This window comes from Ceratocystis lukuohia (genome assembly GCF_044167205.1).
Source record: "Ceratocystis lukuohia strain C4212 chromosome Unknown Supercontig8_pilon, whole genome shotgun sequence".
Lineage (NCBI taxonomy): Eukaryota > Fungi > Ascomycota > Sordariomycetes > Microascales > Ceratocystidaceae > Ceratocystis > Ceratocystis lukuohia.
In genome coordinates, this window is record NW_027263527.1 from 301,736 (window position 1) to 328,963 (window position 27,228).

General features: G+C 46.7%; 5 protein-coding genes across 5 annotated transcripts; 3 read left to right on the forward strand and 2 right to left on the reverse strand.

The window, feature by feature from the left end:
* Positions 1-730: 730 nt before the first annotated feature.
* HOO65_080082 (1-phosphatidylinositol phosphodiesterase) lies at positions 731-1,714 on the forward strand (the record flags this gene model as incomplete). Its single annotated transcript, XM_071001426.1, has 1 exon — positions 731-1,714. One exon carries the CDS (start codon positions 731-733, stop codon positions 1,712-1,714), a length of 984 nt encoding a protein of 327 aa, XP_070856313.1.
* A 2,418-nt stretch (positions 1,715-4,132) lies between these two features.
* HOO65_080083 (1-phosphatidylinositol phosphodiesterase) lies at positions 4,133-5,212 on the forward strand (the record flags this gene model as incomplete). Its single annotated transcript, XM_071001427.1, has 1 exon — positions 4,133-5,212. One exon carries the CDS (start codon positions 4,133-4,135, stop codon positions 5,210-5,212), a length of 1,080 nt encoding a protein of 359 aa, XP_070856314.1.
* A 1,382-nt stretch (positions 5,213-6,594) lies between these two features.
* HOO65_080084 (Integrase) lies at positions 6,595-8,817 on the reverse strand (the record flags this gene model as incomplete). Its single annotated transcript, XM_071004185.1, has 4 exons — positions 6,595-6,883; positions 6,933-7,017; positions 7,061-7,367; positions 7,435-8,817. 4 exons carry the CDS (start codon positions 8,815-8,817, stop codon positions 6,595-6,597), a joined length of 2,064 nt encoding a protein of 687 aa, XP_070856315.1.
* Positions 8,818-11,897: 3,080 nt separating this feature from the next.
* On the reverse strand, positions 11,898-12,749 carry HOO65_080085 (uncharacterized protein; the record flags this gene model as incomplete). The annotated part of the gene is made up of 1 exon (XM_071001428.1): positions 11,898-12,749. The coding sequence occupies one exon, from the start codon at positions 12,747-12,749 to the stop codon at positions 11,898-11,900; it is 852 nt and encodes a 283-aa protein (XP_070856316.1).
* Positions 12,750-15,449: 2,700 nt separating this feature from the next.
* HOO65_080086 (putative double-stranded RNA/RNA-DNA hybrid binding protein) lies at positions 15,450-17,564 on the forward strand (the record flags this gene model as incomplete). Its single annotated transcript, XM_071001429.1, has 1 exon — positions 15,450-17,564. The coding sequence occupies one exon, from the start codon at positions 15,450-15,452 to the stop codon at positions 17,562-17,564; it is 2,115 nt and encodes a 704-aa protein (XP_070856317.1).
* Positions 17,565-27,228: the final 9,664 nt, after the last annotated feature.

Genomic DNA, 27,228 nt, shown 5'->3' on the forward strand with positions numbered 1-27,228 from the left:
TAACCGTGATTTCGGGATACAATCACGTTGCAATTCAATACTGCTCCTACGACTACGTAGCCTAGGCTCATGGATATTAGACACCTTTGCAGCGGAGCTGGGTACTTGTTTTTGGGTTAATTGCAAGGGCAAGAAGCGCAAGAAGGGTCCTGGTATTTGCTGAGGATTGTGGCATTATTGGTTGTTGTAGAGAAATATCTGATAGAATAAAAGTCTATGATGTAAGTGGGAAAAGTGCATTGATCCCTGATCTGTGTCGCTTGTTTATGACGCACGTCAACTTGACTAATGTAATTATCAAGTTATCACTGCGTTCTATATGGGCTTATAAATGCGGTTCAAGATTAATAATGATGACACAGTCAACATTATGGTTGAACATGAACCCTTGTCTTGAGGCCCTTCTACTACCCGAGGCTCGGGTTTCTACAAACTTTACCCATGACCACCATATGGGCAAGATTTAGCAACGTCCGCGCACTAGTGGCCTGGCGAGTTGAGCCCGCCTGAGTGAATCCTTGAAATCTTGTCACTGCTGCAGTAGACCTTTGAATCTCAGCACGATGGGCTTATTCAATCTTAACCCCCCGAGTATTTAAATAGTAGAATGCCCAGTGCCCAAAACATTTACACATACTCCCATTCGCCATCTATCAGCTCTGTTGAATCCAACCTTTTCCTTTACTTCCTCCTAGTCCTTAGGCACATTTTGCTCAGGTTTAGCTTTGACATGCGCTTGACTCTCTTTGCGACACTAGCCTCTTTAGCCTTTAGCCATGCTGGCAGTTATGAGGGTATCAACGACGACTGGTCCTTTGATCTCGGTGTCACCAATTTCCCGGACTGGATGAGAATAATTGTCGATAGTGTACCTCTTTCGATCTTGTCCATTCCTGGAACTCACAGTTCTATGACGGACAAAGTGGAAAACGGTTTTCTGCAGACTCAAAATGTGCCCCTAGCCCAACAGCTCGCCAGTGGCATCAGATACATCGATATTACCTGCCGGTACACCAATGATGAGATGAAGGTGTACAAGGGACCTGTTGATACTGGTTACGGTCTCAAGGATGTCTTGACTACCATGTTTGACTTTCTTGACGATTACCCCAGTGAAGCTGTCATCCTCCGTATTCAAAAGGGCGGCACACTTGATGATTCCAAAACTTTCCTCGACTCCATGAAAAGTTACTTCGAAGCTGGGTCAAAGTTAGGCGACCGTGCCCTCCAGCGTGTCTACTTCAGGGATCCTGATAATACTGCCGTCCCCACCCTTGGCCAGGTTCGCGGTAAAGTTCTGATTCTGCAGGACTTCAAGACCACCGATCGTTATGGTATTCGCTGGAACTCAAAAAGAATCTCAAGCTACAGCAACAAGCTCCCTGCTATTAGTATTTTGTTGCCTTCGTATTGGTCTCGCGTCCAGTCCCATATCAGTCGCAGTCCCTCTCAAAATCTTGATAAGCTGCGGATTACACACACCAGGGTTGGCTTAGGTGTCAAACCTATTAACATGGCCGCTAAAAGTGATGGCGATGCCGGGATGAATGGGTATCTTGGCAAATATCTCCTGCTGGAAAAGGGCGATAGCTATGGCATTGTTGCTATGGACTTCCCCAACGATGCTCTTGTTCAGGCTATCGTCAAACTTAACTACCAGCATCTGGTTCTAACATTTGAGAATGGCGGCTACGGTTATGGACTGGCTTCATAAGAGCCTTTCTGGCTAAACTATTGGCAATTAGACTCCATCAATCCTGAAACCGAAAACCATCTCTGGTGATGTTGCAATGCCACTGTGACGGAAAGGTTACCCATCATAGAACCAGCTTGCCTATAAGCCTCCATAGCACAGAGTTATGTGATAAGGCTGCAGCCTATAATGGTACTAGCAGGAAGAACGTTTCAGGAGAAGGACAACTTGAGGAGACCGATGACGAGCAGCAAGACAGTGGAGCGTCACATAGCAATAACGTGCATCACAAGTATGGGCCGCACCTTTTTTTATACATTCAAGATAGAAATCGCAATAAAAACACAACACATTATTGAACCAATCAACCAGTATTATTCGCTATACTCTCCCCCAGATCTCCTAATTACTACGTGACGTCTTCTTGCATTATGACCAGGCTTGCTGCAGGTACCAAAATGCTGAATCCCCAGTCGTACCGGCCTTCCCCGACCACCACCTCGCAATGATTCACCGCTACGCACGCATCCACATAAATTTGATCAATTGCTTGATATCCTTCTTCTACTTTAATAACTCCTCTTTTCTGTAGTCAAATTCTTTTTGCCCCCTAGCACCGACTTTGCATCTCATTCACCAGTTCAAGGGCTTTCTTTGACTAGGTAGCGAGCTGATATTAGCCTACGCTGATGATAGCCGGTGGGTCCGCTTAGCTATTTGCATTAATCGCTTGAATGACCGTAATCTATTGCCGGCTTCCAGGCTGCACTGGCTTTGGCTTTCCACACCTATCTACGGCTGTGACGACGATTCATTTGTAAATTACACCAATCATAAAACCAGTCTCATCCATGTTAGAGAATTGATCTAACTGTATGGCATACTTCACACTTTCACACATGTGTTCCTCACAAGTATAAGCCAGTTAAGAGAGAAAAGTGCGTCGCTTGTTTATCTGCGCCGCTCGTTTATCAAGCGCGTTATACAAACATGGATTAACCCTTAAACATAAAAGATTGGACAAGCTGATATGACAAGGATAGCCTACAGTTCTTAACTCCGATGTCAGTATTTGCATTTGTAATATCTAGGTGAAATTCGTAACATGGTGCATTGGTTTCTGTATGCGCATTGAGTTGGGATACTAGGACCGCAAGACTATGATGGAGGTGCTAGGCAAACTAGGCTTTTCTATTGTTCTGACTTTAGCGTAAATATGTCCTTCGTGAGCCAGTCATTGAATTCAAACATCTATGTTTATATCCAGGTCCAGGGAGATAAAGCAAGTCTTCGTAGTTAGCCAGGTTAGTGAGGCAAGTAATAGGATGGGCAAAATGAGCTTGTCTACAATGCATGCAATGGTATTTGGGACTGCTCGTGAGAGAAAAATTAACATCTATTACTGTATTTATCATTCTTAACGTGTGTCGTTAGTATGGCAAAGTGATTTGGGCAGAGAATATTGTCGACTGGTAACAAAGGTTGGCCGAATGTGTACGTATTGCCTGTTACAGCCAGTCATATCCTTGTACACTGCACTAGGTTGTGGTATGAAGAAACACCTGAAGCCGATCCAACATGCTGCCAATTCATGACCCGGCGTCAAGATGACTATTTGCTATCAAACAGTTGAGTTACTAGATCGACGTTGATAGCAGCTGGTATTCCTTGCTGATAAGCTGGCTATCCCCTCGACACTCCATGTACCAAAAAGTGCAAGGAGCTGCGAGTTGTTTGACTTGTTATCTTTCCGTCAACCTACAAGCGTCAGCCCTTTGGCTGATGTCTGGTATATGCGTTTTTGCAGACCATAGACCTCTGGCTCACTTAGTAAAAGAATACGATAAAAACGCTAGCGCTAGTTTTCCTTCGTCAAGTCGCGTGTAGATCCTGGTAAAATGGTCAGGACTAAGCAACAACTAATACATATCTGTGGCTTGCTATTGCTCGTTGTCTCTAATTCCATTCTGGCTTTAACCGTGCTAACACTGCGGCTATGCCTGGCCATGGCGGTTTGCCCAAAATAAGGCATGGAAATGTTCTGCAGAATGTATTAGTAATATAAAAGGCAATAGTGCCAAGAATTTTCCATATTCGATTTCAGTCACTTCAGCTATCCGAGGCTCGGGTTATTTCTGCCATGTTGTCAGGCATGACAACTGGATGCAACGACTTCTATGCACTGGTTTTAGCTCAGCCATTCAAAGCTACCCGAGGACATTACAGAGCTATTGTCACTGTTATCTCCCACCTTGAGATCTTGGTACGACAGGTGTACCATGGCGAAGTCACAAGATAACTATTAAGGTAGGAGGACCCCCATTGCCAAAGACTTTTCAAATGCTCACTATTCCTGATCAACTCAATTTTCTTCAGATACCTGTGTCCCTTCATCTTTTTGAGATACTTCCGCAGTATTCTCTTGTACCCGTTGTTGATATGCAGTTCTCTCTCTTCGCCACTTTGGCCTGTCTGGCCTTCACCTACGCTGGCTCCTACGGTGAAGTCAGTGAGAAGTGGTCTTTTGATGTTGGTCTTATCCAGAGCACTGATTGGATGGGTGCCCTCGTGGATAATGTGCATCTGTCAAATCTGGCCATTCCCGGAACCCACGGTTCCATGACCAACACTGTCAAAAACAGCTTGGCACACACCCAAAACGTAGGTCTGACTGGACAGCTTAATGCTGGCATTAGATACATTGATGTCAGCTGCCGATACATCAAGGGTAATGAGGTGGTGTACAGTGGGCCTTTTGACACTGGCTATAGTCTTGAGGACGTCTTGGCTTCTTTGTTCGACTTCCTCGACGCCCACCCCCGTGAAGCTACCATTCTCCGTATCCGGAAGAGCGACACATTTAATGATTGCCCAATATTTCACAGTTCCATGATATCAAACTCTCTGTTAAGAAATCGTGCTGCCTATCGTGTCTTTTCCGAGGATCGCACTACCATGCCTGTTCTTGGTGAGGTGCGTGGCAAGGTTGTCCTCTTGCAGGACTTCAAGTCTAGTCGGCCACGTAGTTATGGAATCCCCTGGAGTTCGAAAACTCTCTCTGATTACGATCACAAGCTTGCGGGTAGTGGAATGCCGTTGGCCTTGAAATGGAGTCTGATTAAATCCCGTATTAGTCAGAGTCTCGAAAACGATGGCCGGCTGCGCATCACGTATGCTACTGCCAGCATTCGGGCCAAACCCATGAACACTGCAGAGGAGAATGGTCTTGGTGTCACAATGAACAGATATCTTGGCGAATATCTTCTGTCTGGTGAGGGCAACTGTTTTGGTATCATTGTCATGGACTTTCCTGGCTATCAACTGGTTGATCAAATCCTGAAGCTTAACAGGCAGTACTGGGCTTCTGAACTTAGTGCCTTCCCCCCCGATCACACAGCGCCAGAAGTAGCCAATGGGTTTCACTATGATGAGCTTTCTGACAACGAAGGACCCCCTGTTGACACGAGTGATGGTGAGCACAGCGGCAATGAGGATGTCCCTACTACTTTCAGTAGGTAGTGGGGTATTGCCCTAACAACAGATCTTACCGGTGTACATTGCGCTGTGTAGTTTTGAATGGCAACTATAGGAATGAAGTATTCTATTTCAAAATAACCAGGTCTAAAGTCTTCGGTTAACTGAGTTGGCTGATAGTGCAGCAGCCCACAATCTTGCCACTAGACAAGAAAAATTAAAGAATAGAAGGACATGGTGATAGGAAATAATAATAAATAGAATATCGAATTATCAACGTGTAACCTAATAGACCATTTTATTTCTAAGTTGTGATGATGTAATAAACCATAACTATCAGGGTCTTTCAAACTAATCTTATTGTCGGAATAATGTCGGAATAATCTACTGAATTCAGTTATATCACTTTAGAAGTCACTCGTGATCCTGTACAACCGCACGTGGAACCGTGCTGGTATACAGATTGATCGAATTGGTGAAGCTTGTTTTCTATTCATTCTCTAAAGTGTTAAGTTCTTCCGTCATGGACAACTAAGCTGAAGTATTCGGGCTCGGGTTTACCCAGGGTTAACCCGACCGAAGGCAAATTCCCCACAATACCCATCCTCCATGCAGTTCATCCAACATTTCATCCAACACTGGGCATTCTTTAAAAGTCGAGATGCCCTTCTGCTGTCTTGCATGTAAAGTGAGCCAAAACAAGAGAAAAAGGATAAAGATCAGGGAAAGGAATTTGAGCCGTCGTTCATCAGTGGAAAAACTAAAACACAAGTGTGTAAAGCTAAAGACAGAAACCAGCAAAGTCAAACGCTCATGTAAGATCAGGACCACTTGGCCCCAGATTCTCTGTGATGCGTATAGAGTGTACATGTAGGATAAGGACCACTTGGCCCCAGGGGAATGAGAGGGATGACAGCACTGTGACCAAGGGAGTGGCGACCAAAGCTCATCACACAGTGGGCAAGGTTGAGAGAGCCCACGCCATGCTGAAAAAGGCATTCAGCGTGATGACAAAAGGGAACAGTAGAGTGGACTGAGCATTCAATCTCCAGATAGCAGTCAAGGCAGTCAATGACAGGAACGGCCCGGAAGGTCTTGTGCCGACGATGCTGGTGTTTGGCGCCTATCCACGGCTGACCTCTGTCAGCAACCCTTCGCCTTCCACAACAAGGAGTGCCAGGGCAATCAAGATGGCCATGGTGGAACTGGAGCGCTTCAAGAGCTACAGATAAGTCACTGAGGCTCTCACTGCTAAGAATGGTTCAGACCCAGAGACTCCAGCCATCAGCGCCCAGGTGTTGACATGGAGAGAGAATGCTGGCAACTGCGTATCAGGGTGGTGTGGACCGTTCATGGTCATGAGCACAGACGCCAGCATGGTTGTGGTCGACAATGGTAACAGGACGACAACGACAATGGCGAGGTCGTCAGTCAAGCTGTGCATCCTCGACATGGAGGTTGAGACAGCACCACAGCTGCCAAGGCGAGGCAGAGGCAAAAGCAAATGCAAAAACAGAGCCAGAGACAGAGGCAGAGGCAAAAACAAAAACAGAGACAGAGGCAGAGGCAAAAACAAAAACAGAGCCAGAGGCAGAGACAAAAGCAAAAACAGAGCCAGAGGCAGAGGCAAAGGCAAAGGCAAATGCAAAAACAGAGGCAAAGGCAAAAGCAGATGCAAAAACAGAGCCAGAGGAAGAGGCAAAAACAAAAACAGAGCTAGAGGCAGAGGCAGAGGCAAAAACAAAAACATACAGCGGCAGCATACACCGCTATCACAACAGTCACTGGTGGTGAGATCTGGATTGCGGGGATACCTGGGGAGGAAGACAATGGCACCTGGACATCCGTGCCTGAGTCGGCCCCAACAGCAGATTTCATGCATTCACGACAGACAGAAGTGAATGGCCTGCTGGAGAAAGGGCGTGTTCGAAATCGTGACGAGAGAGTCGGCACCTCCCCACACTAGACTGTTCAAGGCACGATTCTTCGATGAGGTCAAGCATGCAGGAACGGCTAATGCGATCGAGAAGTCACGGCTCGTGGTCTCTGGCCGATCAGACGCCGACAAATCGACCGTGCTGACCCAGGCACCAATGATCGTGCGCTTGTAGATCTCGTCGCATGTGGCCTTCAGGCAAGCCGCGACGTCAAATCCACACACCAGCGTGTACAGTTCTGTTGCCATCACGCTACTTGTCACCTGTTTGCACTTAGTGGACGACCAGTGCATGATGTTGATATTGCCCTTTTCTTTCCAAAGCAGTCACCTGCAGCTCAGCCTTGAGGGCGTTGCAGACATGAGTTGCCATGTCCAATGCAGTCATGTTGGAGTAGCCATAAAGGCTCGACTCCCTGGCCGTAGCGTGGTCCTGCCGCAGGTTGACCAAAAGTCTGTCACGCAGGATGCGATGTCCGTGGTAGACGGAGGAGAGAGACCGCTGTCCACTCTCTAGCCACTCATAGTTCGCAAAGACTATCTCGTGCATCAGCCTGCCATCACCCCTATTGCGGATAAACTCGTCCAAAGTGCAGTGCAGCCAGCGGTTGTCACACGCCAGCTTCATCCCCTCGTTCTCGAATCTTTGCTCCATCTGAATCATGACCGACTTCCAGTCGGTTGCAACTGTCGTGAGGACCAGTTCCGCATAGTAGTCACGCACGTTGCCCGCCGCCATCATGCAGGTTAGTGCGTCGTGCAGGTAGTGCTCCTCCAAGCCAAGCTGGTTGCATTTATTGACGAAAGACTGGAAGCGAAGCCAGGGGCTCACCGTGTCCGTCGTGCCGGAGTATTGGTCCTCCTCAGGCCAGGCCTTTTCCGGCAGACTGATGATCCTGCGCTGCTCAATCTCGTGGGCGTTGTTGCGCGACGACGGGATATGGTGTTTGAAGTCAGCGAAGTCCGTGCCACCGGTCTTCCCCTGCTCCACGCACAGGCCGAGATCCTGCTCCACGCCCAGGCCGAGCTCCTGCTCCACACCCAGGCAGAGCTCCTGCCCCGCGCCCAGGCCGAGCTCCTGCTCCACACCCAGGCAGAGCTCCTGCTCCAGCACTGCCGCCATACCTTCCATCGAGCGATCAGTCGCACTTCCTTCGACCATCGTGGCGCTCCCCTGCTGGTACTCCTCACGCGCGTCCTGCGTCCCCTTCGTTACCTTTCCTTGCTTGGGCTGTGCAACACGGACCGCTCGTTCTTGGGTAGGACGAGCACCCTGTGTCTTGTCTTCCAGGATCCACTGCCTCACAGTCCACAGATCCCGAGGGATCTTCTCCTTGGTGAGACGCTCCTGCAGTGCGCTCTGCCCTGTGTAAACCAGTGAGATGGTATCGTACTGCTTCATCATCTCGTCAGTCCACTCATCGACGGGGTGCGAAGCCACCTCGATCGAGTTCATCATCGAGCCAGTGATCCGATGATGAGGGACGTAAACGCCATGGCGTATAAGTTCGGAGCGGAGTCGGGAATACATGCCTCCCAGGTCTCTCCATTCGTCGGCCGTCCATTCGCCGAACACGTCGAACAGCATGTCACATGCGCAGTCATCCATAACCTTGTGAGAGTCCAGGATGTCGATGATCTCTTGTATCGCCTTGATGCGCTCATCCCTCGTTAGCGATGAGCCCATCCGCGTCGTGGCCCGTCCGTCTGACATTTCGGACAGTTGACTTATAATGGCTGAGCGTGTGTCGGGGCTTCCTTGGTTGCTTTCGTCGCTCATTCTCCGGGGGATGTTGTCGGGGGGGGGGGGGGGGGGTTTGATGCGGGGTCGTTGTTGAAAATTTTCTTTGAAGGTTGTCTTTCTCCGGAATTCCGTAACCTTGCTGTTCAGAACTCTACCAAGAACTGATCAGTGTCGGAATAATCTACTGAATTCAGTTATATCACTTTAGAAGTCACTCGTGATCCTGTACAACCGCACGTGGAACCGTGCTGGTATACAGATTGATCGAATTGGTGAAGCTTGTTTTCTATTCATTCTCTAAAGTGTTAAGTTCTTCCGTCATGGACAACTAAGCTGAAGTATTCGGGCTCGGGTTTACCCAGGGTTAACCCGACCGAAGGCAAATTCCCCACAATACCCATCCTCCATGCAGTTCATCCAACATTTCATCCAACACTTATAATATTTTGTGTTGCATAGCGCACTATATTTGTCCAGTGGCGTCCTACATGTGCGCCACCTTTTTAAAACCAAGACTCACATCTCATGTGGCTGAACACGCATGAAAAGGTTGACACCTATCACAAATCCCGCAGAATCCTTACGAGGGGAGTACAAAAGGAACAGTCCAAGGATGTATTGTAGATGTAAAACCTTGAATAAATTATCTGATTCAAACAATAAGATCTTTTAAACACTTGTACATAGCTAAGCAGCATGTCATGTGAGATTTTTGTGTTCTGAGGTGGCCACTGTCTGTCTATCTATTTTACGACTTTCAGGTGCCCTTATGCACTCCAATGATAATGGCGCAACAGTTAATCTTCATGACCAGAGAATATTGATGCCGAGGTGACTCCCAACCTTTAGAGCTGAAAATGAGAATTTAAAATCCTCACAGGGGGGTTCGTTCACTGCTATGGACATGTTGTTACAGCTCATCTTTACGAAATAGTGAATGGCCTGCCAGATCACACAAGTATCTTGTGAAATGCAATGCCAGCAAAGTTATATGGGCGTCAAGGATTAAGGGATACTGGCTTGTCACGAAGTCATAGCATAACTATTTCACAGCCAAAATATTAACCTTAACCTGTAATGTATACTTTTAAGTAGTGGCTCCAAGTGTAATATATAGATGCAGGGTTCATCGGAGGGTTTAATCCTAATCGGATAGTTTATTCGCACTACCAGAGTGTCAAAAAGCCCCCGTTTATAACAAGCTGAATAATCAGCTCTAATGAGCAAAAGCAGATATTTACCTCTAAAATTAATATCGCTTTCATGTGATTGATACATCAACTGGGAAACAATGCCTTGAGCAACGTGTTGTAGGCTATGTCTGTCCAGGCCCTATCACTGGTGCTACTATTTGTCCCATGGCCATGGTGGGTGTCATACTAACAGGTTCAACTAGAGCCAAGGAGCTGCTAAAGTTACAATGGGGACAAGGGGAAGATCAGGGCAATGATGTAAATGTTGACCTGCCCTGAGAAAGGTCTCCGTTGCGCCTCAACCTTTTGTAAGGCCTAACTGGCTAGCTCTATCTTGGCAAAATTTATATTTTTCAACCGAGCTGTGAAATGTGGTCATGAGATATACTCAGGCACTATTCTAGGGATCAGAATTGTAGTCAATAACGTAAGTTACAAGTGAGCGCCCAATCTAAGCAAGCGCCAAACTTTTGTCTTGACTACCATTTCCTATCTTTTAAGTGAATTTTTTCTACCATAAATTATGCTGCCATCAATTAACGAGGCAAATATCAATATTGCCCTTCAAGCCCTTAAGAAAGACCATAAATTAAGTCTCCATCGCTCTTCAGAGACCTACAAGGTCTTTTAGGGCACTATCTGATCTAAAAGAGTAGATTATTGTTCAGTTCATTCTAGACCTAGCTTTACGAGGATTCCCCCCACAGCCACATGGTGTTGAAGAAATGGCCAACCAACTGCTCGCCGACCACGACGCGCTACACGTTGGCAAGCACTAGGCTTCTAACTTTATAAAGTGACAGCTAGACCTCAAGATGCGTTTTAATCGTAGACACGACTACAAGAGGGCCAAATGTGAAGATTCAGCAATTATTCGCAGTTGGTTCACACGTGTGGAGAATACAATTGCAAAATATGGTACCATCGTAACTGATATCTACAACTTTGATGAGACTGGCTTTATGATGGGTGTCATTGCAACTCGAAGGGTTGTCACAGGCGCAGAAAGACATGGAAAGGCAAAATTAGTGCAACCTAGAAACCGAGAACGGGCTATAGTTATCTAGGCCATTAACGCTGAAGGCTGGGCAATCACGCTATTCATTGTGGTTATGGGCCAATATCACCTTGCTAGCTGATATCGAGATATCAACCTCCCAGACAATTGGGTTATTGTTAACGATGTGCCTGGGATATAGTGGGTATGCTCCCTACATATTAATCACTTAAAAACCTCCTCCTTTTCCCCTCAATGCACGTATTCTGACTACCCGAACCTGCTACAAAGAACATCTTGTATCTAACCCGTGAAAGTTATTGCGACGGCCCATGTTGGCTTGACTGATAATAAGACAGGTCTTGGCTGGCTAAGCCACTTTGACCGACATACTATGGGCTGAACAACTGGTCATTATTGTCTTCTGATCCTCGATGGGCATGAAAGTAACCACTCGGCTGATCTGATCCAGTTCGCCCAAACGTTGGGGTTAGCATCAGACATCAAGGGTCTTCTTCCAAGGCCCAAGTGCTTGATCTAGAACATGGTAGTAATGGATATATCAACCGGCTGAGATCTTTCCCTCGGACTAGACTTTGATAGATATAGAACAACTTCAATAACCACTTATTCCTTCTTCCTCTTCTTCACAGGACATTCAGTACGTCCTCCTAATATTTACTGTTAAGAATGCCTTATTGAAGTCTGAGAACCAGATGGTTAAGAGAATTATCGGTATTGTACTGTAAAACTGCTGGACAATAGTTTTGAATAGAAAAGGGTTTATTAGTTGAATGTGTTAAAAAGGCTCCCCCTCTATAATCGCTGTGATATATGAAAGTAGACTTGAAATCAAGCCTTCAAGCTTCTGTGACAGCCTCATCGCTTTTTGATTCAGCTTCCAAAAATGCCTTTGTAGTAGTAGCTATGGCGTGTTCTGCATAATGGACGATAGCGTCGAGGTTATTCTTAATCTTAATCTCGAGGAGGCTTTGGTCGATAGGATCTATGCTGGCGTCATCATCTTCCGAAACTGGCTGCTTGAATGAGAACATCATGGATTCGACATCAAAAGGTAAGTAGCCAGAAACCTGAGCTTCACGCTGCTGACTTCTGACAGCGATTCGGTCTATTTCCACTTTGGGTATCATTTTAGCAGCAGCTTGAAAGTGCGGATCAGTAGAAAACCTTTCCCAGTCGGCCTGTCCAGGAGTTATGTAAAAATCGTCTTGGCCAAGGCCATTGTTGTGGCGATATTCTTCGAGCATGATGCTAGTAGTCCAGTCACTAACATCCATGGCGATCCACTGTATTCTGTTAGGGTCAATTTTGGCCCTTAAGCACAGGGCTCTGTAAATGTTTTGGATTTCCAAAGCATCTTCACTCGGACTTTCGTTAGGCAAGTTGTTTTCATATATAGTCACAGCCTTATGCTCAGTGTCAACATAAAGGTGGACAACTAGATTTAGGCTGTTGTGGTCAGAGTGCTGAGAAAGGACTCTGAAGACACTGTCTTCTGTCCATACCGAATAGCCATGCTCTGTGAAGTAGCCCGGATCCCAGGAATCCATAGACATGAGGGCCCCAGCAATGTCAGTAGAGCTAAGATCAACAGTTGAGGTAGACTGGGCCTTGTCAGTCGAGCCAGGTTTGTTGCCGCCCTGAAAACACGAGAATGACAGGCAAAAGGGTAGCCAAGAAGAAGGCTGCATTTTGAATGATTTGGTGAGGTAACAAAAGGATGGCAGAAGTAATGTGTAGAAAGAATAGCGATTAGAAAGAATGACTGATATACCATCAACTGGGTGCTACAGATGAATTTATAATCTTGTTTCTGCTTTGGTCCATTTGAGCTGGAAATCACTACGTCCGAGCATAGACCAGTTGCTGGCCCCCTCGAAAGCCTCACCTAATTATCTTTTCTCTTTCTATAAATGCACAACGGAGAACGGAATCCAGTCGAAGAAGAACACTTCTTTCCATTGTATTCTAGCAAGATGACAAATAGGCATAAACGGGTCGATGTAGAAGTGTATGTTCATAGACCTGGGCTAGTCACTCAGCTCCCGGGGTGTCCAAGTTTCTAGTAGCCATCTTTCTTAATGTCTGCTACTGCTAGATAGATGTGGAGAAATGCTCAAGTTGGAATACTAGGTCTTATGTCATGAGGCATATAATTAAGCATGCATTTAGGTGCTCAGTAGCAATGGTACTGTCTAGAAATGGTTTATTACTTGGAAAGTATTTGTCTGTAATGATAGCAGCACTTTACTCTATAAGACATAATATTCCCAAAGTAAAAAGAAAAAGACAAGACGTACATGCTACTACCAATATCACCGTTGTAAAATGCTCGGAAAGCTGTTTCAAATCAGTATTTCCAGTAGACTCTAGGCTGGGCTTCAGGGGGCCTACATTTGGTATAGCTCTATATGCTGTTTTTCTCATGCCTTGTGCTTTGGACATACACTTCTACATCGATGTGTTTATGCCCATTTGTCATCTTGCTAAAATATGACGACGAGAAGTGTCCTTCATTGACCGGAATCCCGTTCTCCGTTTTGCATTTATAGAAAGAGAGAAAATATATTCGGTTGGAGTCGACATAGGTTGAGAAAGATGGAAAAAGGCAAAATCAGTACAGCTTAGAAATCAAGAATCGGTTATAGTCGTTCAGGCGATCAATGCCACGGAAAATCGTGCCGCTGGTATGGCTCTGTTGCGTAGCGCTCCGCGCATGTTAAGTAGTGTCCCATACATGCCCCATGCCTTCAAAACTAATACCCATACATCCTGTGGCCGAAGGTCTATGAAAGGGGTGGCATCCTTCTATCAAACCTCAGAGGTGTTGATGTGTAAAGTATTTAAGGTGCGGGATGTGGTCTAAAAAGAACTTGGAAAAAGATTAGCCATTTTAAATACGAAATCTATTCTGCAATGCCACCACATTAGTTGGTAGCCAGAGAGAAATATGCCTGCAGGATTGGGCTATTACTGCAACAGAAAACTACGGTACCCATTGTCACGGACAGGTAGCATTAGTAGTCAGGGACAAGGATTCAGAGTAATAGCATGTATTCAATCGAGCAAGAAACAGATAGTCATCAGGATAGAGACGAGGACGTTGCTAAGGGCTCAGCACTCAGAAGACAGAGAGAGTGATGCCTGCCACAAGACATATCTACAATAGCAGTGGCAAGGAAGAGTAATCGAACAACAGGAGCTACAGCGGTGAACAGTGTAACACAAGGCTACAGTGGTGAACAAGGTAACAAGGCCACAGCAGACAGGGTAGGAAGCAGTAGCGTACCATGACACCCATAGTGGTGTAGGCCTTGGGGGACCTAAGTAGTTTAAGTGACACATTAAACGCTTCTCAACTGACCGTTTTGTTATGGTCTCCCGATCCTTGATGAGCACGGAAGTCACCACGCAGTCGACTTTGAGAAATATCGCCGATATAACTGCCTAATTGCGTATTGTATGTTGTCGTGTGGCGGCAGCAACGGACATGAGTGGTACATAGGTTACTGTTGACATGTGCCCACTAGATCTTCGTCATCCAAGTCCCAGCCCTACGTCACGCGACGTACACATACTATGTATTCTATGGTAGGACTGGCTAAGAGGAGACATTAGGAGGATGTACTTCATGTCCTGTAAGGAGGAGAAGAAGAAATAAGGGATTATTGAAGTTGTTCTGTATCTAAGTCTTGTCTGAGGAGCGGATCTCAGCCGGTTTATATATCTGTTGTGACATATGTCTATTTCATTCCAATTAATCTCAGGGTAGGTTTACTATCTCTTCACAACTTCGTGTGCCACGTATCTATACAAGATACTCACCCGATGTTATTCTGAGTGGAGCTGGAATCTCTACAACAATATCCATCACTACTATGTTCTACATCAAGCACATGGACCTTGGAAGGGGACCCTTTATGTCTAATACTAACCCTAATGTATGAGCGAACTGGGTCAGAAATCCCGGTAACCCTGACTCAGGTTACTGACACCGGCCGCTAGTTAGCGAACAGCAAAAGTTGATAGATTAACTACATCATTTACTTGGATTTTCGAGGGTTTCCGCCCCGGCTTATTGATGTGGAAGATATGGCGAATGTCCTTCTGGGTGAACGCGATTCGAAAGACGTTGGAAAGCTCTAGGCTTCGCTGGGAACACTGTACCGGGAGAAGATGGCATCCCAAACACAGCCTGGAAGACAGCATGGCCTTCCTTCGCTGAGCCAATAACAAAACTGTTCGGCTTATGTATGGAGCTAGGATACCACCCCAAGATTTTTAAATCGGCAACTTTGGTGGTTATCCCGAAGCAGAAACCGGACAAGTCGCACCCGAGGAGCTACAGGCTGATCTCACTCCTGTCAACCTTGGGGAAGAGCCTGGAAAGGATGGTAGCCAGAAGACTTGCTGCGCAAGCAGTGGAGCTGAACATCATCCCACAGAACTATGCCTCAGCAGTCCCGAGGAGGGCCGCCACGGACCTCACATGGAAATTGGCGGATGTTGTCATCGGCGAATCGAAAATACGAAAGATCACATCAGTTGTCACCTTCGACATAGAAGGAGCTTTTGATGCGGTTAGGAAAAACAGGCTGGTGACACGTCTGAGAGGGCAGCAATGGCCAGAGTCTCTGTGCAAATGGGTAGGTTCTTTCCTGACGGATAGGCGTGTCAGCCTCTCGGTCGAAGGAGGGCTCCCAGTGGAGAGAGAAGTGGGAGGCAGTCTGCCACAAGGATCTCCAGTCTCCCCCATACTGTACATGCTGTACATGGCGGAACTCTTCAAGAAGCTACCCAGCCTGGGATACGCAGATGATGGTCTGATATATGTTTCGTCGCCATCAGTCCAGACCAACATTACCACGCTGCAAACCTACATGACACACGCGGTGGAGTGGTGTAGGGAAAATGAGCTGAGGATCGACTGGAGTAAGACAGGAGTCACGCATCTGTACACCGGCCGCAAACTCCCGAGCATGAACACAGGACTTCGACTCCCAAACGGGACAACGCTGAGTCCAATGCAGGAAATGAAGTGGCTCGGCGTCATTTGGGACACCAGCCACAACTTCAAAACGCAGTGCCAAGAATTGACGACCAAGGCACGCAAGACAGCAAACGTGCTGCGCCGCATCAGTAGAGTCCACAGCGGTGCACCCCCGAATTCAGTAATGCAGGCAGTGAGAGCATGCATGCTACCACAGATGACGTATGCGGCCACCACCTGGTTCCCCAGAGCCAGCAAGACCAGCATGGGCATTTTGGAGAAGGTTCTCAGAGAAGGCTTGCGAGCCGCTGTACCTGTCTTCAAAACGACAAGCAAGAAGTGCCTCTACAGATTCGCAGCTTTCCCGAACATGGCAATCATTTGCCAGGACATGCTGCGGACAGGAGGGATACGGGCTTCAACATGCAATGCAGACCACCCTCTGTACTGGACGACGATTGACGGGAGCATCGATGAGGCAAAGGCCCTGTTACCACACCCGATCAGGGACTCGACGAAACTCCGGCCAGAACAGGAAGGTCCAGCCGAGTCGCTGGCAGAGAAACTGAGCAAAGAAGAGGCAGCCAAGGCTCACCTGGACCTGCTCAGCAAGGAGTCACAAGAGACGATGTGGGCCTACTCAGACGGCTCACGTAACAGTGATGGAGACACTGGAGCAGGCTGGGCTGTCTACTTCCGGGGCAAAATACTCGCACAGGGCAAGGGCTCATGCGGCAGATACAGAGAAGTGGCGGATGCGGAAGCGATTGCCGCCCTAAAGGCAGTCAGAGCGGCCGCTGAAGTCGCCCCCTCACAAGCAGAAGGCCTGAACCTATGTGTCGACAATTTGGGAGTGGTAAAGCGGATTGGCCGGAGGATGCAAAAACCGGGCACTTCGCAGCTTGCGATAGACGAGATCCGCCGCACCCTCGCAAGATGGCAAGGCGGATCAGACAACCTGGCCCTGGATAAGCCGGTGGGCAAGGTGCACTGGGTCCCAGGACACTGCGAAGTCCCGGGCAATGAGGCAGTCGACCAGCTGGCCAAAGCGGGTTGCAAGAGCGAAGACCTTCTGGTCCCAAAAGCCACAATGTCACTAACGGCAGCAAGAAGGTGGAGGAATGAAGCCTTTAAAGCAGACTTCCGAAACTGGATGAAAGAAAACTGCCCAAAGATCAAGCACCTCGGCGGAGCGCTGAACTGGCCGAGACCATACGACATCGGCTGGATGAAGGGGCTACACAGAGGCACAGTCGCCCGGATCCTGGCAGCGCGCTCCGGACACGGCGACTTCAAAGAGTACCATGTGTGGCTCAACCACAGGAACGCAGAATTGCACTGCCCAGTCACAGGGTGCGATCAGGCCAAGACCTTTACCCACCCATGGGAATGTCTAGGCAATGAGAAGAACCTGTCCATGAGATTTGTACGAAAGCTCCTCACAGGAGACAAGAGCTGCAGATATCTGGCAGGGAAACTAGACCCTAAGTGGAGGGTGTTCCGCATTGGGACGTGAGAGAGAAGGTGATCTGCCGGGAGAGGGAGTGTGGAGGTATGAGTCTGGTTTTCTTTACTACTTTTCTTTTACATTCTTTCTACGCTTTATTCACGGTTTTATTTCTCTGTTGGATAATTAGTGTTTGATTTTGTCTTCGTTCTTTCCTTCCTTTCTTTGTTTTCTTTTTTTTTTTTTTTTTTTGCCTTTTGTACTTTAACCACGGTAGAGTGGAAACGAGCAACAAGGTAACTTGGGAGCAATTGCGCTTCGCTCGCCAAAACTCTATAGTGAACCTTGCAGAGGGTTAATTTCTGTCCGGTAACCAGTCCGGCGTCGTTTGATCTCTGTGATTCCCGTAGACGTTAAATATATTCAAATTCAAGTTCAAGCTCTAGGCTTTGAACTTCGTAAGACGACAACCAGACCTCCAGATGCGTTTTAATCATGCACAGCCCTTTGAGAATATCCTGACAAAATAAATACATGGTTCACACTTGTCCAGAGCATGAAAGCTAGATACGGCATCCGGGATGCGTATTTGTACAATATTCGATGAGACCGGCTTTGCAATGGGCATGATCACTTCATTCATGGTTGTTGCACATGCTGAAAGACGTGGCAGGGCAAAGACATTCCAGCCTGCCAATCGAGAGTGGGCTACAGTGATCCAATGAGTGAATGCTAACGGTTGGTGCATTCCGCCATTTGTTGTGGTCAAGGGGACCTACCACCTTGCTAACTGGTACACTGAGTGCCACTTTCCGCATGACTGGGTGATAAAACCGAGTGAGAATTGATGGACTGACAATAAGACATGCATAGACTGGATTCGGAATTTCTATATACATACTGCCCGTCGTGCAACCGGTATATATCGCATGCGTCTGGTTGATGGCCATGAAAATCATCAGTCAGCCCAGTTTAACACACTCTGCAAGGTGAAGAATATGATCACTATCTCTATGCCACCACACTCATCACGCTTGCTTCAGCCTTTGGATGTTGCATGCTTTGGTCCATTAAAGCGAGTGTATGGGTGAGAGATTGGGGTGCTTATCAAGTCACACAATAATCATGTGACCAAGCTGGAGTTTTTTGTCGCCTTCAAGTCTGCCTTCCACACTACCTTTACAGAAGAAAATGTTAAAACTAGATTCAAAGGAGCAGGATTAGTTTCTTTTTATCCTGGAGCAGTCTTGTTAAAGCTAGACGTAAAGCTGCAGACTCCAACACCATCTAGCCCTGCTCAACCCAACGACGACCCCTGGGTCTCCCAAACACCACATAACCCAATGCAAGCCAGCTCACAGTCTACTTGGATGAAAAGTCAGATTGACCGTCATGATAGCAGCTCTCCAATACCCATTTACAGCACTGTGGACCAAATTACCAAAGGGACGAAGGCCATAATGCATTAGGTAGCCCTTCTCAGGTCTGAGAACAAGATGCTTCGGGAGGCCAATTATGCTTTAAGCAAACGGTGAAGGGCCAAAAGTGCATTTCTCCAGAAAGGAGGAAGCCTCAGCATAAAGGATGAACATAGTTTGCTAGACCAAAAGGATGTGGATGAGCAGCTAGAGCAAGAGAGGCGCGAGAATGGCAACCGCAGGGGCTGTTCAGCACTGTAGTATTTGTGGCAAGACCGGACACAATACATGGACTTGTGAGAATGATTCGGTGATGGTGACAGGATTTAGCTCTGAATAATTTGAATTTAATCGTTTCGTTGTGGTGGTGTAATAAGGCCTTTCTGGTTGCAGGTGTGACGAAACTGGCCCGCTTACTTGTGTGGTCCGCTTGCTCATGGACCACGTTACAATATTTCGGCCATTTCCAAAGATTTCGACATGAGAAGCTAGGTTTCAAGGGATTGTGTAGAAGGTCATCGGCTATGCTGTCTGCTTGACACTAATTAGGACATTCGCACTTATTACCTAATCTATGAATAGCCCGTTGAGGCCGCCTCTGATCTTCATAATAGGGCTTGCTATTAGCATCTGGCAGCCAGCATCATCGTACTAGGATATATCTACTTGCCTGCACAAACGGAACCCAAGGCCCAAAAGATTTTCGAAGCCATACAAGAACGCTGTAGAAGAGGCAAATAGCATCTCATCATGTAGAAGCTAATGCTACATGCTTGAATGTTGAATATCTAGCCTCTAAGATACCTGCCTTTCGACATGACTTGATTTCTAGGATTGGTCGCCAAGACGTCCCAGCTGCCAGAGATAGAGTCCATAGTGCTGCCCCTGGCGCAGTTAGAGAACATTAAACTGAGCCTGTCTTTCACCAAGTTCGGGACCATGGGAGTGTCTCTGATACACCTGGTAATAATAGAGCTATTTCTGACAAAGTCTCAGACTATAGGCACATCTCTAGCGATCATTATAACTGTGTCCACAGTATTCGCGAAGTGTAAGACTTTGAGAATCTTCCTAGAAGGTATACAAAGAGGATGGATACTTTGAGAAGTAGAATGGATCGTGTTATATGCCAACAAGGGCACGCAGGCAAGAATTCATGAGGGATAGGTAAGCCCAAAGCCCCCGATAGGCTATGCTATAGGGCGGAAAGACAAGGCCGGTCACAAAGTTGGGATGATGACGGCGGCCTAGGAGTTCTAGCCATCAAATGCAGGTTTAGGGTTGTCAAACGGCAACGCTAAAAGCATTCTTGGGCTAAAAACAGCTTTATATGGTCTCTTTTAGGAGGATGTGCGCTCACCGTCAGCCTCAGCCAAGATCACACGGATAGGGCATCAAAGATGCAAGTCTGGGGAAAATAGGTCAATGATTACTTCCTAATGTACTAAACAAAGACTGAACAAACATCCTAACCCTAAGAGCCTCCCGGACCCTTGGGTCTCATGGGCCACAAATACACTGCTTGAGACCAGCTCACAACCTAAATACCTCGAAGGACAAATAAGAAAGCATCAGAGTAGCTCTCCCTCATAAATCCTTGGGGGACTTAGGTCGTTTTCAAAGGGAATAAAGGCAATACTGCATCATAATGCCTTGTTGAAGTCTGAGAACCAGATACTTCAACAGGCAAATGTAACTCTTTGTAAGTGGTGTAGAGTAAAAGTGACCTGGCTATAGGATAGAGGTAAGGTGACTGTGGGTGCAGAAGGGAATGAAACTGATCAGAAAGACATTAATATGCAGCTGATGGCCAAACTATCGAGAAGTGGTGGTCGGAGAAGGTCGGAGCTGGCAGTGTGGAATATGTGATAAGGCTGGTCTTAACTCGAAAACAAATCACATTGCTTCTGAGATATCTAGAGAAAAGAATAGAAAATAGTTTTAATCGATAAGATGCTTTATTGCTTTTTTATAAAAGAATCTATAATGTAGGTGGTGTGGAATAGATCTTAAATGTTGAATCAGTTGGTTTATTAAAGGGTTCAAGTCTATGCTACGTCCTGGAACTATTCCTTTTGTATTGTGGTGTCAATCATGTCACGTGATCAGCCACAATAGGTTTGGATAAGTGGGGCACGTATGGGACGCCACTTAACATATATACCGCGCCACGCAACAGGTGGTAAAAAATTGGGCGCTCGCTTGTTTTGGGCGCTCGCCTATCATAGACGTTACCGCAACGAGTCTGGCGTTTCATCTTCCATAGGCAGTTGCTAGAAGAGGCTTTTTTTCTGCCCCATGCCTGTGCGCCTTCTCCACTTGATACCTAAACCCTTAGAGGCATTTCTAACCCTTTTGCGGGTCTTCAGCCACAGCAGTTTTGAAGACATGGAGAGCGTCACGAGCGCCACGTACCAGACATTTTTGCTCATCAATCATATTCTGGTTTGCACATAAACTTTAATTCAACATTGACGAGAATCACCAAAATTGAACAACGCTAGAATAGTTAAACCACCCACGAGACTTGCCAAATTCCTGATGCGAGAAACGCGCGTGTATTCAAGCAAGCTTGTCGCTAGCCTTCACCCTATACTTGTGGTAGAACAGGAGGAAAAAAAAGAAGAATAAAGTAAAAACAAAATACAGGCAAGCAAAAAGCATCCGAACAAAACCGAGCACTCACATCACATATTTCCATGCTAGGCTAGTCTATCCCCGTTCTATTCTATGTCTACTCGACGCGCCCCCTATCTTAGGAGGAGTTTCTCCACTGGATACTTGCACGATCTATCTTCAATAAGAATCTTACTCACAAAATTCTTTGTCACTTCCGCAGAGCTGTCTAGGCATTGCCATGGTTGACTAAGGCTTTTTGGCCTGCAGCAGTTCGGCGCTTGACATCTTGTTTCGGCACTCTCATGACTAAACCGAGCGCGGTATTCCTCAAAATCATGGTGTCTAGAGTGCGCTACTAACACTCTGGCAATGGTGCCTGGGTGTAGCCCTTTTATCCAGCTCACATTCATTGGCTTTGGAGATTCAAGTGCCTCTGCAAGGTAACTGGTCTTTTGGTAGTTATCTCTTATCCAGCTCTTGGAATCAGTTCTGCATACGTCGTTACCGCTACTGCCAGAGACATAATCTGGGAGCCTAGCAGATTCGTACTCTTGCAGCTTGCGTTGACTAGCTGGTCCACCGTTTCATTTCCTGCACTTCACAGTGCTCTAGGATCCTTTGTAGTAGTGGGATTTCTGCTGTGGCTTCGACTGTTCTGACTTGCTTCCACGTCCGCCACCTCTCTGTTTCTACCAAACTTGCCGAAGCTTGCGCCAGAGCCTTGTTTCCATAGTATACAGTCTAGTTAGAGAGCTTGGTTGAATTTTTTATTTGGAGAGGGAGCATTGGATTTGTCATCTCAAGTTCTCATCACCTGCGTCATAGGCTTTGGCGGAATTCCGCAGTATACTCAGCTGAGCCGGTATCTCAAATCGATGGCCTTCCGGGCCTTGGCCATCGGCGCCTTACATTTTTTCCTCGAAACCCTGGCGGGGTTCCCATCAGACCCTCCCTCTACTCGTCTCCTTGATAGTAGTCTGCATTGACACGATCGAGGTGACTCTTATGTAAGTGTTACTTGAGCCGAAGACGACAACACGGGCTAGTATTCGTATAGAGACATATGAGTGCTGTATGCTTTTTAGACAAGTCATTTGGAAATTAACTTGATCGTCATAATATACCAGCAAGTGACTGCAACTGTAGATAGGCGATCAACAAAGAAGATGAACTATCCCCCTCACCCACGTGCCCCCCACCAGGCCCAAAGGCCAGAACAGATAGATGACAATACCCAGAACTTTAGTATCCAAGAAGCTGTTTTGTATACCTGAGATGCTGTTGGTTGTGTTGAAGTATTAAGCGGATGAAATGTCTACATATGCTTTCTCCCATAGGGACTGATTGCGACATGCCCCCCCTCTTCCACCCAATGCCGATCTCCAAGCATGTCTGATATTTAGTATCTGATTTTATCATGGATAGGTTCGGGAACTATCTATTGCAGAGCCAAAACATGTCTCTTGACAAAAGCTTATACGGTGCCCCTAGCCCTTAGCTCTATTCGCTTCTATAAAGTGCCCAACTAGCCGTGCCATACTTGAATGTGAATGTGCCATTGGTGATGGTATTCGGGCCAACTTAGGGAGGTCATGATGTAGAGGATAGGCAAATGCTTCGGCTAAGGGATATGGTGAAATAAGAGAAACAACGAAAAACTCCAATTGCGGAATACAACAACCAACTACTGCTTCTGCCGGCACCCAACTAAGCCAAAACGATATGTCGATATGTTGGTTTTCAAGCATCTTTCTTAGAATAGGCAGCATTGGGTATGTTGTGGAATGTGCATTATTTTGCATAAATTCTACAGTCTCAAGTTATACTGCTAGATGAATGCAACTTGACCCAACTAAATATGCTAGACACTGATTGGTAGTTCTTCTAGATGGGAATAAGATACCTGCAACCTACTCTCCCGGTTGATGGTGTCAAGCGTAAGGATAACTGATGAAGAAGCAAAAAGGCTCCTTCTACTTGGCACGCGGAGTGGCATTAGAACAATTCATGGGAGTAACTATCTAACTAGCTAAGCTATGTAGCATACTAGCTGTAATTGAAATCAAGCTCTTGATTTATCTGCCTATAGCACATGGTCATTGGCTAGGTTCTTCTGCACAGCCTTTGTGCCATCGCCACATATCGGTATTTCCATTAGCGCAAAAGGACAAACAAGCCAATTTATTGCTCTAGCTTGCGTTAGTGGCTTTGAGACCTTTTAGAGCTGGTTTTGTGGTGTCGGACAGCGACTTGAGTTGATGACATGATGGCATCTAGGCGAGACTACTCCCCTTTGCCATACTATCGATAAATGCCAGCGATGGCTATGATAATGCTGTATCTTTGATTATGCCTCATTTGGTATTTCTCTTGTCTTGCCTGTGGTCTCATTTACGCATGATATGGCTAGCCAAGTATTAGTGATTCCTTGGATATATGGCGCAAAGTGTGGATTGAACAAATAACCAGCTATATTCGTACTTATACTACAGTTAGGATAAAAAAAGAGCCAAGGTGCCATAGCACACCCTCCGAACAGCTTTCTAGTGCCAGGGGCTTGCCGAACCGATGCAAGCGTAGAAGCTACTCTATCACAATGAGAGTGCCTCTGACAGAGTACAAACGAAGGTACATGCGGTTAAAAAGTAGCATTCCGTACCCGAGGTACCCGCTTCTTCTGATGCTAGCATGTGTGTGGACTATCTCGGACATGCATGATCTTGGCAAGAAGTGGAACACATCCTCGAGCCACCCCGTCCTCAATCTTTTGTCTTGGCATCTTGCTCCTCTGCTACCCTACCCCAGATGCAGTCATAGAAACATATTTTTCATATGTCACGTTACTACTGTGTGGTGTAACAGAAAGCGGGCTATCGGCACTAATCAAGCCAAGTGACGCAGTTAAGCCCTGCATAGAGATTCCTATGATTTCAGCCATATTCCCTTGTGATTTGAAAGCCAAGAGAAGTGACGCATATTTGGGTCATGATGAGTGAGGTGGTCTACCTGTGAATGAAGTGCCCTAAGTTGAATGGCATTTTTTTTCTATTTGTGCTTAGACTTCCATATCTCAAGAACGGGATATGCGTTTTCTCAGCTGGCTGTGTAATTATACGCCATTTCTCCAGTCGGACAGCAGCTCAGCCACGAGCTGTGTAGATTGGCTCAGGCGTCTGTTTTGGCCAGATTATGGCTTTATTTAGTTTGGTGTTGGTGGGTAGAGCTGGATGGGAGACAGCTACTAGGACAGGGCTAGAAGTAACAGTCTCTCATTGACTACGGATCTTGGCAAAAGCCAGATTGTTTGAATTAATCTGTTTCATCTCCTATTGTTCATGGTTCGGGGTGATGACATGGACTGTATTTTTGATTTCCTTTTGTCTTCCACAGCAAGCGGAATCTCAGTTAAGAGACACCAGATCACTCTTACCTTGTTGCACTATCAAGCAAGACGAAAGGCTCAGTATTTTACAGGCTTTTCAGGTCGCCAGTGTTGATTAAACAGCCCTACACAGCAGAACGAATGGACGACGTGCTAGGCTCGATACTGGCGCCAGTTCTGCGAAGCTGATTCTTCTCTCCAAAGTATTTTAATCGTACATGCGACTATCACGAAGGCATTCGCAAATTTTCGGCTATAATCAGCACATGGTCTACGCCCGCGAGAAACATGAGGTCAAAGTATCGCCTCTTTCACGCATAGTCCTGCAACTTTGACGAAAGAGGCTTCATGATGCGCTGTATTTCATCCGCAATGCCTGTTGCAGCTGTCGAACGATGGGAGCAGGCAAAATCAGTGCAATCTGGCTATTGGGAATGAAGAGTTGCAATTTCAAGAGTCAATGCAGAGGGCTCGGGATCCCCGCCGTTCATTGTCGTTAAAGCAGCCTATGACCTTTCCGATTGGTATACGGAATGCGACATCTTGCCCGCACTGGGTATGTATGAAAGATGAGCTTGATTTTTTGTCTAAAATGGACATTGATAAGCAGGTAGGCCAAGAAATGTGCCAAGAAAGTAGAAGCGCTGCGGCAGGGCTTTGGTCTTATAGTGACTGCGGTGAGACAAAGTATAAGACAAGAAACCGTGTAAAGGATGAAGAAATAAATTGTTGGGGTATCGAAATCTGGAGATTGGAGTATATTTTTTTACGTTATGAGAGTTTGACCAATATTCGAAAGTGAGGATATAGTAGAATAGTAGAGCGTGGTTCTCTCGATTGCAGGCACTCTTTTCTCTTGTATTGTCGAAAATAGATTAGAGCGCAGCGTTGTAATTATGGGGAGAGGGGGGGGGGTGCTCAGGCCAAGCCCTTGACCTATGTCACGACTCCCTCCTTTCTTCCTTCTTCCTTTCTTCCTTCATTTGGGCATCCGTAGGAGTTCCATGACATCAATTTCTCGGCTCCTCGCTTGGCGAGAAAAAACTTCGTTCAAACTCCGTGGACAGATTAATGAGATGCATGGTGGCTCGCCTTGTGTGAGAAAGCAGCCAGATGGCGCACTAAATCGGGCTCAGCTAGCGCTGTCCTCTGTAGAGATCCCGCATCCTTCTGTCCAATCACCATACCATATCAAATCATCACCATGGAGCCACCTCTCTCGTCTTCTCTCTTCTTCAAGTACATGGCGTTATCTTGTATCGATGTTTGATGTTTGCTTGTCACGACTGCTAGCTAGTATAGGCTTTTCTATCGCTGTAATATGAACTTCCCACCCCCCAAGCTACTCCGCCATTTGTAATAAAGCCACCGGCAATTGATCCTTTCATCTGAGCCAGGCCGAATGAGCAAGATGGGGGAAAGCATCGCCATGCCCACATTATCTGTTACCAGAGCCCGCATCTCCATGCTCCGTAATATTGCTTGGCATGCTACTGGATTGCGATGCTAGCCTAGCTACTGGACAGTATGACATCATAGCATGCTAGGGCGTTGCTTTTATTGCGAGTGTTCGTGGCTAGCGCGTTCTAGCTGCTCCCTTCGACATCCAGAAGGGTTTGGGAGTCCCCGCAACCCTGTTGCGCGCGCTGTAGACACTGTAGACACTAGACTCCTGGCATCCCTGTCAGTGGCCGTGCTATTTTATTTGTCTTCCGTCTTCTGCAGCAGCCATTCTAGAATCGCCACTAACCCTCCTCTCAACAAGGACCGTGCTGGCAATTTTGCCTTACAGGCCTCCAGAATCGGCTTGGTTGTATGATTTGTCTCTGCGCACACTTGTAAACAGCGGCCATCCAGTAGCTATGCAGTCAGGATGACGGCAGCCACAAGCCGTAGTAAGCAGCAGCTGGGGGTGAAATAGGGGGAAGGGAGGAAACAGGCTGGGCTACTGTTTTTCGTCGTGGACAGGGTAAAGCAGAAGCTTATGAAGATAGCTAATACGAAGTGCCACTGCCAAGCAGATGATGTGTCAATTGCTCATGTAAATGATAGATATTGGCTAGTGGGTATTGTGATTGCGTGTAACATCATTTCGCGGGTCGTGTGAAGTAGACTACCTGAGGTTGCTGAACGTCGAGGCAGTCTAGAACACTCAAAGAAAGCCACCATGGTCCGTTTGATGGCCCGGGGAGCAAAGGAACTGTACTGTCAGCCCCTTGTAGGATGGGGGCTGGCGGTTTTGTTCACGAGACTCGACCGGTGCTGTCTTGGCCCATCCTCCTTCCTTTGAGATTCCTTTTGTTGGGCCTACTGA